The 12,199-nt window shown below is 57.3% G+C and overlaps 1 protein-coding gene across 1 annotated transcript; it reads left to right on the plus strand.

The window, feature by feature from the left end:
• The first annotated feature begins 271 nt into the window (after positions 1 to 271).
• On the plus strand, positions 272 to 8,402 carry ENO2 (enolase 2). Its single transcript, XM_040235039.1, has 12 exons — positions 272 to 380; positions 1,522 to 1,621; positions 2,152 to 2,247; positions 2,376 to 2,434; positions 2,729 to 2,798; positions 3,261 to 3,394; positions 3,619 to 3,841; positions 4,687 to 4,884; positions 6,471 to 6,672; positions 6,937 to 7,045; positions 7,207 to 7,265; positions 7,551 to 8,402. Exons 2-12 carry the CDS (start codon positions 1,537 to 1,539, stop codon positions 7,618 to 7,620), a joined length of 1,305 nt encoding a protein of 434 aa, XP_040090973.1. The 5' UTR covers positions 272 to 380; positions 1,522 to 1,536; the 3' UTR covers positions 7,621 to 8,402.
• The last annotated feature ends 3,797 nt before the right edge of the window (positions 8,403 to 12,199 follow it).

Below are 12,199 nucleotides of genomic sequence, written 5' to 3' on the forward strand. Positions count from 1 at the left end.
CTTTACAGGGGGGTCTGGGTGTGTGGGTCTGAGCGCGCGTGGGCGGTGGGGGCCCAGGTCCTGGGTGGTCCCCAGCCCCTCCCACGTCGCTCTCCTCTAGCCCTCCCCGCCCCATCCCATCGGCGCCCCATCCCATCGGCCCCCCGTCGGCCCCCCATCGGCGCTCCTGCGTGCGCCTCCGCCGGCGGCTCCTGACTCATCGGGGGCTCCGGGTCACATGCGCCCGCCCGGCCCTATCGGCGCCTCCCCCCGCCCGCCCGCCCGCCCGCCCGCCGCCCGGGAGCCGCAGCCGTCGCCGCCACTCCCGCTCTCTCTGCGCCGCCGCCACCACCACTGCCAGCCCCGCCGCCATCGCCACCGGCTGGGTCCGCAGCCCCGAGGTGAAGCCCCTCCGGCCCCCTCCCCTCGCCGCCGCGCCCCCGCCTCTCTCCCCGGGCCTCGCGCATCCCTCGCCCCGCCGCTCTGCGCACCTGCTCCGCCACCCGCGCCTCCCCGGCGCCTCCGTTCCCGGCCTCTCCCGGCCGCTCCTCTCGGTTTCAGGCCGTCGCCCCCTCGCCACTCGGGCGCCTGGCCTCTCCGCACCTGCGTGTGTCTGACTGCGCCTTTCTCCACCCTTGCAGCCCCCCTCCCTGCGTCCCTCTGCCCCTCCGGTTCCGTGGAAGATAAGCGTTCGGGGTCTCCCGGGACTGCGCGTTTCTACCCTGGCACGTCCCTAGACGTTTGCGGGGAGATGTCTTCCCTCGCCCTTTCTCAGCATCCCCAGACTTCCTCGAGACCCCCACGGCCCCTCCTCCCCTGCATCGCCCTCTCATCGCCGGTTACAGCGCCGCTCTCCGCCGCACGGGGAAGGGGGGTTGGAGCAGAGAGTGTGTCCAGGGCCCGAGGGAGGACCAGCCCAGCTTTGCCCCTCCCTACGGTCTCCCCTCCTTCTCCCTGCCCACGGCAACCCCGGAGACGGAGGACCCTCGCCCCGGACTCGTCTACATCTCTTGGGAAGAGGCGGGACACACGTTTGGAGGGAGATTGGGACCTCGGAGCGGGGGCTGGGGTGTTAGTTTGGGTGGGATGAGCGCTGTGGAGGATAGCCCCCACCACACCGCTGCCCAGACGACCCGTGCCCTTCTTGACGCTAAAGAAGTGCAAGCCTGGCGGCCGTACCGCCCCGAGGAGAGCTGGGGGCACCCCTCCAGCCAGCGGCCGAACTGCTGAGGGGGCGAGGGAGCCACTGCCGCGCCTCTCCCCTCCTCCCTGCGGTGTCCTCCCGTCTCGTCGTTTGAGCGTACCCCGCCCTCCACTGCAGTGACCTCCCCTTCCTCACTGCATTGACCTTCTCCTCTCCCTACGGGCGGGGGGGATCCCCTCTACCGCCGGCGACTGCACCCAGCTCCTCCCCACCCCCCACCCGCTGCAGTAACCTCTTTCCTGTAGCTCCCAGCCTCCCAGCCTCTGGCCCCTCCCACTGATCTCAAGCTCCACCCCTCTAAGCCTCTTATCTTTCTCCTTCCTTCCCTGCCACCCAAGGAGATCCTAGCCATCATGTCCATACAGAAGATTTGGGCCCGGGAAATCCTGGACTCCCGTGGGAATCCCACGGTGGAGGTGGATCTCCACACTGCCAAAGGTAATGGGCACCTTCCCACAGTCTTGAGGCTGGGTGTACCGGCCTGGGATGGGAGGATTCCCAGTGGGGTGCCCTGCTGGGCCAGGCTCAGGAGCCTAGAGTCTGGAAGCAGACCTTCCTTGTCCAAGGGAGCCGAGATAAGCCAGTCTCTGTGTGGTAGTTTATTGTGTGTGCTGTGTGTGTGTGCACCATATGTGTATGTGCTGTGTGTGTGTGCGCTCTGTGTGCACCGTGTGTGTGTGTGCTCTTTGTGTGTACACCGTGTGTGCTGCCTGCAAAGCTCCATTTCTCTGGTATCCTCATTGTGTGTGTGGGACCTCAACTGGGTGGATGAGGAGGGCACCGCTTGTGTATCTGCCTCCGTGTGTGTGTGTGTGTGTGTGTGTGTGTGTGTGTGTTAAGGAGCAGTGTGGGGAGCAAGCTGGACGTACCACAGGCGTGCAGAGCTGCAAGGCTGAAGGAATCCCGGGTCCCTGTGCTGTCCTCTCTCTCCATTCTCTTTCCCTCTTTCCGCGGCTTTCCCCTCCCAGGTCTTTTCCGGGCTGCGGTGCCTAGTGGAGCCTCCACTGGTATTTACGAGGCCCTGGAGCTAAGGGATGGGGACAAACAGCGTTACTTGGGCAAAGGTAAGTCCCTTTGTCTTTTCCAGGCTCCCTGTCTCTCTGCTGGGGGCCTCATGCCCATCCCCATCCCTCTTCCTGCATGCCTTCCTCTACCTGGTCGCTCCTGGCCTGAACTCTCCGCCTCTCCCCAGGTGTCCTGAAGGCCGTGGACCACATCAACACCACCATTGCCCCGGTCCTCATCAGCTCAGTGAGGCCCGCTCTTTGCTGGGGGTGGGGAATGGATCCTTGAAGGAGCCTTGGATTAGGGGAGGGAGATGTAGAGGGAGAAAGGGCCACCTCTGGGGACTTATGGTTATTGAGGGAAGGGGGCCCACTCCCACAGGGGCTTGAGTCCCCTAATCCAGACAGGCCGCTACCACAGGAACCTGGGGGAACCCTGGTGGATGTGAGACTGTGTGTGGATGGGGGAGGGGTGCCTGTCTTAGGTGTCTTAGGGTCCAGCCTCCATCCTGGCTCCTGGTGATGGGGCCTCTGCTCACAGGGTCTGTCTGTGGTAGAACAAGAGAAACTGGACAACCTGATGTTGGACTTGGATGGGACTGAGAACAAGTGTAAGCAGGGGCTGGGAGAGAGTGGGTGTGTGGGGGGCTGGGCGGGGGGGCGCGTGGAACAGACTGAGAAGTGAAGGAAGGAAGGGGAGCCCGAGGACTAGTGCTTCTCGTAGCCTCCTCCAGTGGGAGGGAGTGACATGAGCCAGAAGGGAGAACTCTGCAGCATAAGGAGGGGAGGGTTGGTGGCAGAGTCTGTGGTCTCAGGGATGTTTACAAGAAGTGCAGCTCGCTGCCCTTTCTGATCATATTCTGCCCCCTGCTATTTACAGAATAGGATGGATGAGGTGTTGCTGGATTGGGGGGTCTCCTTTATGGCTCCTTTGGGGGAGTATATGAGATCACACATGTAAAGTGCTTAGGTGACATAGCCTTCAATAAATGCTAGCTATTAAAAAAGAAAAATTGAGGGCTGGAAGGGGAAGGAGACATGTTTGATCAGTGCCTTCCTCTATAATCTCCCAGCCAAGTTTGGGGCCAATGCCATCCTGGGTGTGTCCCTGGCCGTGTGTAAGGCAGGGGCTGCCGAGCGGGAACTGCCCCTCTACCGACACATTGCCCAGCTGGCCGGGAACTCAGACCTCATCCTGCCTGTGCCGGTGAGCACCGTGCCTCTTCCAGGGGTGGGTGGGGAGGAAGCATGAAGCCTTGGGAGGACTGATGGGAGGAGAGTGATTGGGGCAGCTGTAGGGAGAGGACAGGGACCACGAGATGGAGGGTTCTGAGTCCGGAAGCTGGGGGAAGTTTGGGCTCTTGGGCTGACACTCCTGGGGGTGGAGAGGGAAGAGCTCTGTGACATTTTCTGTCCTCCTGTGGCTCCCAGGCCTTCAATGTGATCAATGGTGGCTCTCACGCTGGGAACAAGCTGGCCATGCAGGAGTTCATGATCCTCCCGGTGGGGGCTGAGAGCTTCCGGGATGCCATGCGACTTGGTGCGGAGGTCTACCACACACTCAAGGGCGTCATCAAGGACAAGTATGGCAAGGACGCCACCAACGTGGGGGATGAAGGTGGCTTTGCCCCCAACATCCTGGAAAACAGTGAGGGTGAGACCAAGACCCTACTCCCAGCTCCATCTCACTCCATTCCGGGACATCAGGAAGGGCCACATGCTTCACTGGGTCCCCAGGAGGCTGCGTGAGGGTCCTTGAGCTACAAGTTCCCAGTCCTCGGAGTGGGTACCAGAGGGCCTAACAAATTCATGTGCAGGCCTAAGAGGACCACCTTTACCTGACCAGCCAGATGTGTCAGTAACTGCAAGTTCCTGTGGGAGCCCTAGAGGATTTTGGGAGGTGGTCCAGGTGACCCGTGGGATCCATTCTCACCATGGATTCTAGTTTGATGAGATACCCCGAACTCCAAATCTATCCCATCTCCACCCCAACCTCTTAGGCCTCTAGGATCCCTAATTTTTTCCCTGCCCTGGCAGAAACCTTAGAGTGAAGAGAAACTATACAGGCAGGTAGTGGCTGAGAGTTAACTTTTGGGGGCCAAATTGCTTGGATGTCAACTTTGACTTGAAGAGTTACTTCCTGGTGATCTTGCTCTCTGAACAGTCTCTGTGCCTGTCTTTCTTATCTGTAAAACAAAAATAACAACAGCATCTGCCTCTTAGCATCATTAGATCATAGGTGTAAAGCGCTGAGGTGACAAAGTTAGCCCTCAATAAATGATAGCTATTAAAAAAGAAAACAAACTGTTAACAGAATTCCATTCCCCTGCCTTCCTAGAAGGTGGCCTGCTCATTGCAGTCCTGGGGATAACCCCAAAACAACCATAAGCAGAACTCTCCCCAGCAACAGCCCTCCACCTCTGCTCTGAATTTCTTTCTTCCTCTCATTCCTCCTTGGCCACCCTTCCTGCTGATGACCTTGTTGTATTCCATCCCCAGCCTTGGAACTGGTGAAGGAAGCCATTGACAAGGCTGGCTACACAGAGAAGATCGTCATTGGCATGGATGTTGCTGCCTCGGAGTTTTACCGGGATGGCAAATATGACTTGGATTTCAAGTCTCCCGCTGATCCTTCCCGATACATCACCGGGGACCAGCTGGGGGCCCTCTACCAGGACTTTGTCAGGGACTATCCTGGTGAGAGCAAGGGCTGTGACCAGGGGAGGGCAGGGGGCAGGCAGGGGTGTGTTGGGGGGAATTCTGGACCTGATGAGGGCTGACCCAGGTGCTTGGTAGAGATGTCCAAGAGCCTGAGAACCAAGGATGGGGTGAAGGGGTCTCCTGAAGGGGCTGGGCTTTGGGTGTCCTGTGAATGGGCAGGAACCCATGATGAATCTGTTCCATCTGCTTTGGATCCTGATTAAAGTCACGATCTCTGAAGCTGCTGGGGTCATGGGGCACGTTGGAAGGACCTGGGCACAGTAAGACTTCCCTGGTGGCTCAGTTGGGAAAGAATCTGCCTGCAATGTGGGAGACCTGGGTCCGATCCCTGGGTTGGGAAGATCCCCTGGAGGAGAACATGGCAACCCACACTAGTATTCTTGCGTGGAGAATTCCGGGGACAGAGGAACCTGGGGGCTGCAGTCCATTGGGTCACAAAGAGTCGGATACTACTGAGCAACTAAGCACAGCACAGCACAGGCGTGGTGAGAGGGTGATGGGAACGAGCGCAGTTCAGGATGTTCAGTTGATAAAACCGGATGCTGGGGAATTCCCTGGTGGTCCAGTGGTTAGGGCCTCTGTGCTTTCACTACTGAGGGCACGGGTTCAACCCCTGGTTCAGGAACTAAGATCCCACAAGTCACCAGCTCAGCAAAGAAAAGAAAACAAAAATGATGCTGAACGGGGCTGGACTGTTGTATGGGTGAGGAGGAGCTGAAGCACCCACCCTCCCCAGGTCTCCCAGTGACTCATCCCTGGAATGGAAGCAGTTGGTTTCCATTTCCTGAGACACAGCAAGAGAAAATAGGCATAAACTGCAGAATGAAAGGTTTCGAATAGCCATGAGGAGGGGCTCCTGGTAGAAAATAGGAAAATGCAAAGAAAGGTTGTGAGAAAGTTTCTGAACCCTTGTTTTTTTTGAAAGGTTTTGAGAAAAAAATCAAGATAAGAATGAGTCAGGGGGAACTTCCCTAGTGATCCAGTGGCTAAGACGAGGTGCTCCCAATGCAGGAGGCCCAACCAAGACCTGGTGCAGCCAAATAAATAAAAAATAAATATAAATAAAATACTAAAGGGTGGGATGGGGAGGAAGGTGGGAGGGAGGTTCAAGAGGGAGGGACATAGGTATACCTATGGCTGATTCATGTTGATGTTTGGCAGAAACCAGCACAGTATTGTAGAGCAGTGTGTATTAGTCCTTCAGTCGTGTCAAACTCTTTGTGACCCCATGAACTGCAGCCCACTAGGCTCCTCTGTCCATGGAATTCTCCAGGCAAGAATACTGGAGTGGGTGCCATTTCCTTCTCCAGGGGATCTTCCCGACCCAGGGATGGAGCCTGGGTCTCCTGCATTGCAGGCAGATTCTTCACTGTTTGAGCTATCCTTCAATTAAAAATAAATAAATATAATCATAAAAATATTAAATAAAAAGAATGGGTCAGGGGAGGCTTATTTCAGAGGAGAGGAGGCTGAGTTGGCCAGGGCATCTGATCTGTCCATGCATGGACTCTAAGCGGGGCGTTCCTACCTGACGCAGAGCCCCCTCACCGTTCTCCCAACAGTGGTCTCCATTGAGGACCCCTTTGACCAGGACGATTGGGCGGCCTGGTCCAAGTTCACAGCCAATGTGGGGATCCAGATTGTGGGTGATGACCTGACAGTGACCAACCCCAAGCGAATTGAGCGGGCGGTGGAGGAGAAGGCCTGCAACTGTCTGCTGCTGAAGGTCAACCAGATCGGTTCAGTCACTGAAGCCATCCAAGCGTGAGTGCCTCTGGGCCCTCCCCCACTCAATCCATTTCTGCAGGATGCGTCCTGCCAGCACCCCAGCCCAGCCTTGCCCACAAGTGCAGAAGGTGGCAGGGAGCCCCAAGTCACCTTCACGGCTCTCCTAGTTCTCCTCCCTCCGTGCCCCCTGATTCTCTCCACCCCCTACCCCGGACAGCCTCCCTCCACATGTTTCTTGACCAGTGTCAGGGCTGGGGAGAGTGTGTGGGCTGGGCTTCACTGCTGCTGCACCAAATGCAGGTGCAAGCTGGCCCAGGAGAATGGCTGGGGGGTCATGGTGAGTCACCGCTCTGGAGAGACTGAGGACACATTCATCGCTGACCTGGTGGTGGGGCTGTGCACAGGCCAGGTGAGCACCAGGGAGCCCTTTGTGCAACTGGGGGGTTCTAGGCTCAGGTCGCTGGCCTTCCAGGTGTTTGCGGGCATCATGGCAATTTCGAGGGAGCGTTAGCTCTCCTTCATGGGGTCAAGGGGTGGCCGCTGAGCTGTTTATCTTTTGGGATATTTCAGATCAAGACTGGCGCCCCGTGCCGTTCTGAGCGTCTGGCTAAGTACAACCAGCTCATGAGGTAAGGGAGCCCAGGGAATGGAAACCTGGGGCTCAGAGAGTCACAAGCTATGTTTGTCCACCGTTTTGTCTCCAGTGCCCAGGGCCTGGAGGACAGTAGATATCCAGAAAGGATTTGGTTTTGAATGATGGGTTTACAGATGGCCTGACTGACGGCCCTTGCTCAGGCCAGGCCCCAGGAGCAGGTAGTGTGAGGGCCTTGGAGGATATGGCGGGGAACTCCTGGGAAGAGAGGCAGGGTCCTTCTGCCTCGCTGACTGTTTCCTTTCTGACTCGCCTCTCTCAGAATCGAAGAAGAACTAGGGGACGAAGCTCGCTTCGCGGGCCATAACTTCCGCAACCCCAGTGTGCTGTGAGCCCCCTCCCTGCCTGGAGACCTGGAACCCCCTCACTCCGTCCTCTTCCTGGATCCTCTTCTTTCCGGTCCTGCTCGGCTGACCCTCTGTGCTGCGCCTTGGCTGGTCTAGCCTTGCCGTCTCTGCGCTCCCACCCTCTGGGTTCCGCGCTCTCCTCCTCTCCCTCCTTCCTCTTCTCTCTCCTTGAAAACCGGCCATGGACTGAGGACCGTAAGGGGATTCACAGAAGACCCACTGGGGTCTGTGTGGAGTGTCTGGGTTGGTTGTCGAGGTGTGTAGAGGGGCCATGTGTTGTGTGTGCTTTGCGCTGAGTCCACATGTTTCCAGGCTGCTTATGAAGCAGGAACTGGGCAGTGCTGAGTGTGAGTGCCGCGGAGGGCTGGCTGCCTGCTCAGGCCTGGTCTAAGGCTCCACTGTGTTATTTATTCATTTATTTATTTTTCATTCATCTTGTTAATGAATCACTTCACCATAACTCCGGTGCCAGAAAGCTGACCTGACTGGAGGGGGAGCCATGTGTCTGTATTTCATGCGACTGTAGGTTCTGAGACGGCCTGGAGTGAGGGTCCTGCTGGAACTGGAAAGGTAGCAGAAAAGGGCCTCAGTGATGGCTCCTGGGCCAGAGGTGGGGCTGTGCGCCTGGGGACTTGTCCCCTGTCCCTCTCCCCCCAGCCCTAGCTTCCCCATTCTTCCTCCAGCTGCCCCCGTGCCATGTTTCACAGCTGCCAGCACCTCTGTGGCGCTGAAATGAACACTTCCATTAAAGTCTGAGTCACCGTGCATTCCTATGTCTGAGGAGTCTTACTCTAGTCCACATGCGGGGAGAGAAGATGGAGCTCCTATAAGTGGGTAAAATTGGATAGCAAAGCTGAGAGGTGGGCTTCCCTGGTGGCTCAGTGGTAAAGAATCCACCTGCCAATGAAGGAGACACGGGTTCGATCCTTGATCCAGGAAGATGCCACGTGCCACAGAGCAACTAAGCCCAGTGCACCACAACTACTGAGCCTGTGTTCTAGAGCCCGGGAACCGCAACTCCTGAAGCTCACACGCCTACCTAGAGCCTGTGCTCCGCAACAAGGGAAGCCCACACACCGCAAGTAGAGAGTAGCCCCCCCAAAAGCCTGAGCAGCAATGAAGACTCAGCACAGCGGAAAAAAAAAGCTGGGAGGGCACAGAAAGAGGAAGCAATCCAACAAATAAGGTCAGGAGGATGGCACTGCCGATATTCCCTGGCCATTTGGGGGGCTCTGCCTTCCTTCCCTCTCTCCTCCTCCCCAGGGGGGAATTAGGATTTTTAGCCTGGGATCCAAGAATTCTTAAAAATATCAAACATTGTGTGTGCGCCCATTTTTGGATAATGGGATCCAAAGTGTCTGAAGATTCACCAAGGCCCTTGACCAGAGAGGTGATGGAGCTGGGGATGGGAGCTACTCTGGTGTACAGGGCCTCTCCTAGATTGAGTCCTGGAGCTCCTGGGATGGGCCGGCACTGTCTGGGCAGCACCCCCTGCAAGCTGCAGAGGCCTGAGGACAGGCAACTTCCAGTAAACTGGAAATTCAGGACCTGGGGTGATCAACAGGCCCCTGGCTGGGTGGTCCTGCAAGCAGGGGGCCAGTGTGTGACTGGAGACTCACTATCACACTTTGGCTCCAGCAGAGACAGGAACGCAGGAACTACCTGGGGCAGGGGGAGGATGAGCCCCATCTTTGTTGTCATTTAGTGCCTAAGTGGTGTCTGATTCAGTAACCCCATGGACTTTAGCCTGCCAGGCTCCTCTGTCCATGGGATTTTGCAGGCAAGAATACTGGAATGAGTTGCTATGCCCTCCTGCAGGGGATCTTCCCAACCCAGGGATCGAACCCACATCTGCATTAGGCGGATTTTTTTTTTTTTTTTTTTTTTTACCACTGAGCCACGGTCTAAGGCTCGGCTACCTGGCCCGAGTGGTGGGGAGCTGCAGCCACTAGAGGGAGCCAAGGCTCTGCAGGAGGCCGACAGCACCAGCGCCGGAGGGAGGGTGGGAGGAACTGCAAGGCTGCTCCCTCTGTGGGCCTCCCACTCCGTTTCTACTCGAGTTCTGGTCCTGGGCCCCCTCTGCCACTCTGCCCAGCTCCGGGACTGGAAGAGGATTCCAGCTCTGTATGGGCAAGACCCGTTTCTCTGTTTTCTTTCCCGTATCGGTGACAACCTTTTCAGCCAAAGGGTTTCTTGCCCCAACCTCTGTGCCTCTTCGTTCCAGCGGGGGCATCTCAGCTTTTCCTGCTCCCTGGCGCCCCTTTTTGTTTCCCTTGGGGCACCCCACGCTTTACTCTGGGGCCCATTATATGCACCTTTCTTCAGTAACTCCTAGGCTGACTCCTGGCTGGAGCCATGTTTCCCAACCTCTGCCCTCCTTCCTTGATGGGTCACCTTCTCATGCACCGCCCCCCCCCAAAACCCTGAGGTACTGGGGTGGATTGGGTTACATCTCCCCCTCCCTGGGCCTCCCAGGCCCCTCTCTCCACTTTCCTTATGTGCCGTTGCCTGGAAACGGTGGGTTGTGGGGAGCTGGGGCCAGAGAGGGGGAGCTGGGGTGACCAATGATGGCGGGGTGTGTGTGATGCTCCCTGAAGCTGAACTGAATCCGGTCCTCAGGTTGGGGAGGATCTGGAGGGGAGAGGCCCTGGCTTTTCTTTTCACTCTCCTTTTCTTTTAGGCTCAGATATATCACCATCCAGGTCAGTGGTAAAGAATCTGCCTGCAATGCAGGAGACACGGGTTCCATCCCTGGGATGGGACTATCCCCTAGAGAAGGAAATGGCAACCCACTCCAGTATTCTTGCCTGGAGAATCCCACAGACAGAGGAACCTGGAGGGCTACAGTCCAAGGTGTAGCAGAGTCAGATACGACTTAGGGAGGCAACAACATGTCACCATCCTAGCCGATCTCTTAGTGGTTAAAAAAGGAGGCAGAAGGGTTTAGCCTGGAAGGGAGTTGGGAAGAGCCTGGGCCAGGGCCCAGTGGGGGACTGAGCTGGGCAGTGCAGAGAGAGAGGAAATGCATTGGGGAGGGAGGACCTCGGGGAGAGGAGGAGTCTTGGAGCAAAGTTGGGGGTGGGGAGAAGGAGCTGGGGTCCTCCTAGGGTGCAGTGGGCAGGGGATGGGCGGGGTGGAGTTGTCTGGAAAACCCTGAGGGATAAGGTGGGCCTGGGGTAATAGAGTGAGTGCCAGCTGATTCAAGAGTCTGAAGAGTGGGAATTCATTCCTAGGCCAAGGAAGGCTTCCTGCTCAGGCTCCCGGTGCATGGAATCCATTTAGCACTTCTGGGTATTCCTAGAGCTTGGCTGAGCTGGGCCTGGGGAAATAGGAGGCAAAATCTACCAGTTGCTCCATAACCAATCTCCTTCCTTCTCTGGAGGCTGGGTGGTGGTGGGGATCCCACCTTCAGGGCCCACCCTCAGCCTCAAACCAGCCGGCTGGCACAACTACCCCATCCCCGCCCCAAATTTGGAGTGCTAGCAAGGGCTCCCAATCCCGACTCCAGCTCCAGCTCTTCCCGTTTCCCAGCCTGCCTCCCTCCCATTCTCTGGCCTTCCCAATCTCTGCTGCCAAAAATCACCCAGCGTCTTGGTGTCCTTTGTCCTGAGAGATGTTGCTGCTTGGCCTGGGGCAGGGAGAGAGCCCAGGAGACCCTGGGGGCAGGGAGTGGACTGGGGGTGCTAGCCTCCCGGCTGAAGACTGGGAGTGGCTGGGGACTGTCAGGGGCAGAGGCTCCCTGGAGAGTCTGTGGTGGAATGGTCTCCACATTAGAATAATCAGGGCACTTGAGGTTGTCTCCACATGGAGCCTAGTCCCCCCCCCGGGGGCCCATCCCCCCCCCCCCCCCCCCCCCCCACCCGCCGCAAGTACCATGAGTGATGACTTCGGACAGATTTGAGATGGAAAATGGAGCTACCGCCAGCCAGAGGGCCTGGGGAGGGTGTCCCACTTCCATAAATGAACGTCTTCCCTCTGCCGGCTTGTCCTCCTCATTCCTACCGTTGCCTTCTCCTGCTTTCCCTTCCCATGTCCACCAGCTTGTCCTCCTCACGGACTTTCCTTCTTAGGGCCACCAAAGGCCTAGACTGCTCTCTTAAATTTCCTCCTAATCATCTTTTCTTCCTCCCCGCCTTCTATCGCCCTTGTCTTGCCCAAGAAACTCTCCCCAGCTCTTTCAGAACCCGCTCCCCACTCCAGAATCCGGCCATCCCAGTCTCCCACCTTCCTCTCCCACCCAGAACCCAGTCCCCTTTGGAATCTGCATCTAGCCCCACCTCCTTCATCCTTTCTTAAGGCTCTAGTTTCCCTTCTTTCTCCACAGGACATCTCTAGACTTGTCACTCCCCCAAATTCTTCTGTTCTCTGTTCTTTCCCCAACGCCCATCACCCCCAGACTCTTCACTCTTTCAGAAACCCATCCTCTCGTATATGTCTCCATCTTGTCGATTTCTTCCCCTCCTTAGGACCCCTAACTTCATCCCATTCTCTCACAACTGCCCCCCCAGCAAACCTCTTCCGCTGTGTGTCTGCCACAGACGCTGTCACCCCAAGCTTCTTTCCC

This window comes from Oryx dammah, unplaced genomic scaffold (genome assembly GCF_014754425.2).
Source record: "Oryx dammah isolate SB20612 unplaced genomic scaffold, SCBI_Odam_1.1 HiC_scaffold_29, whole genome shotgun sequence".
NCBI lineage: Eukaryota > Metazoa > Chordata > Mammalia > Artiodactyla > Bovidae > Oryx > Oryx dammah.

Coding starts and splice junctions, on each gene's coding strand:
- ENO2 (XM_040235039.1), top strand. CDS start 1,537: ATGTCCATACAGAAGATTTGGGCCCGGGAAATCCTGGACTCCCGTGGG. Junction 3,395..3,618: donor ACCTCATCCTGCCTGTGCCG/GTGAGCACCGTG, acceptor TGTGGCTCCCAG/GCCTTCAATGTGATCAATGG. Junction 7,046..7,206: donor TGGGGCTGTGCACAGGCCAG/GTGAGCACCAGG, acceptor GGGATATTTCAG/ATCAAGACTGGCGCCCCGTG.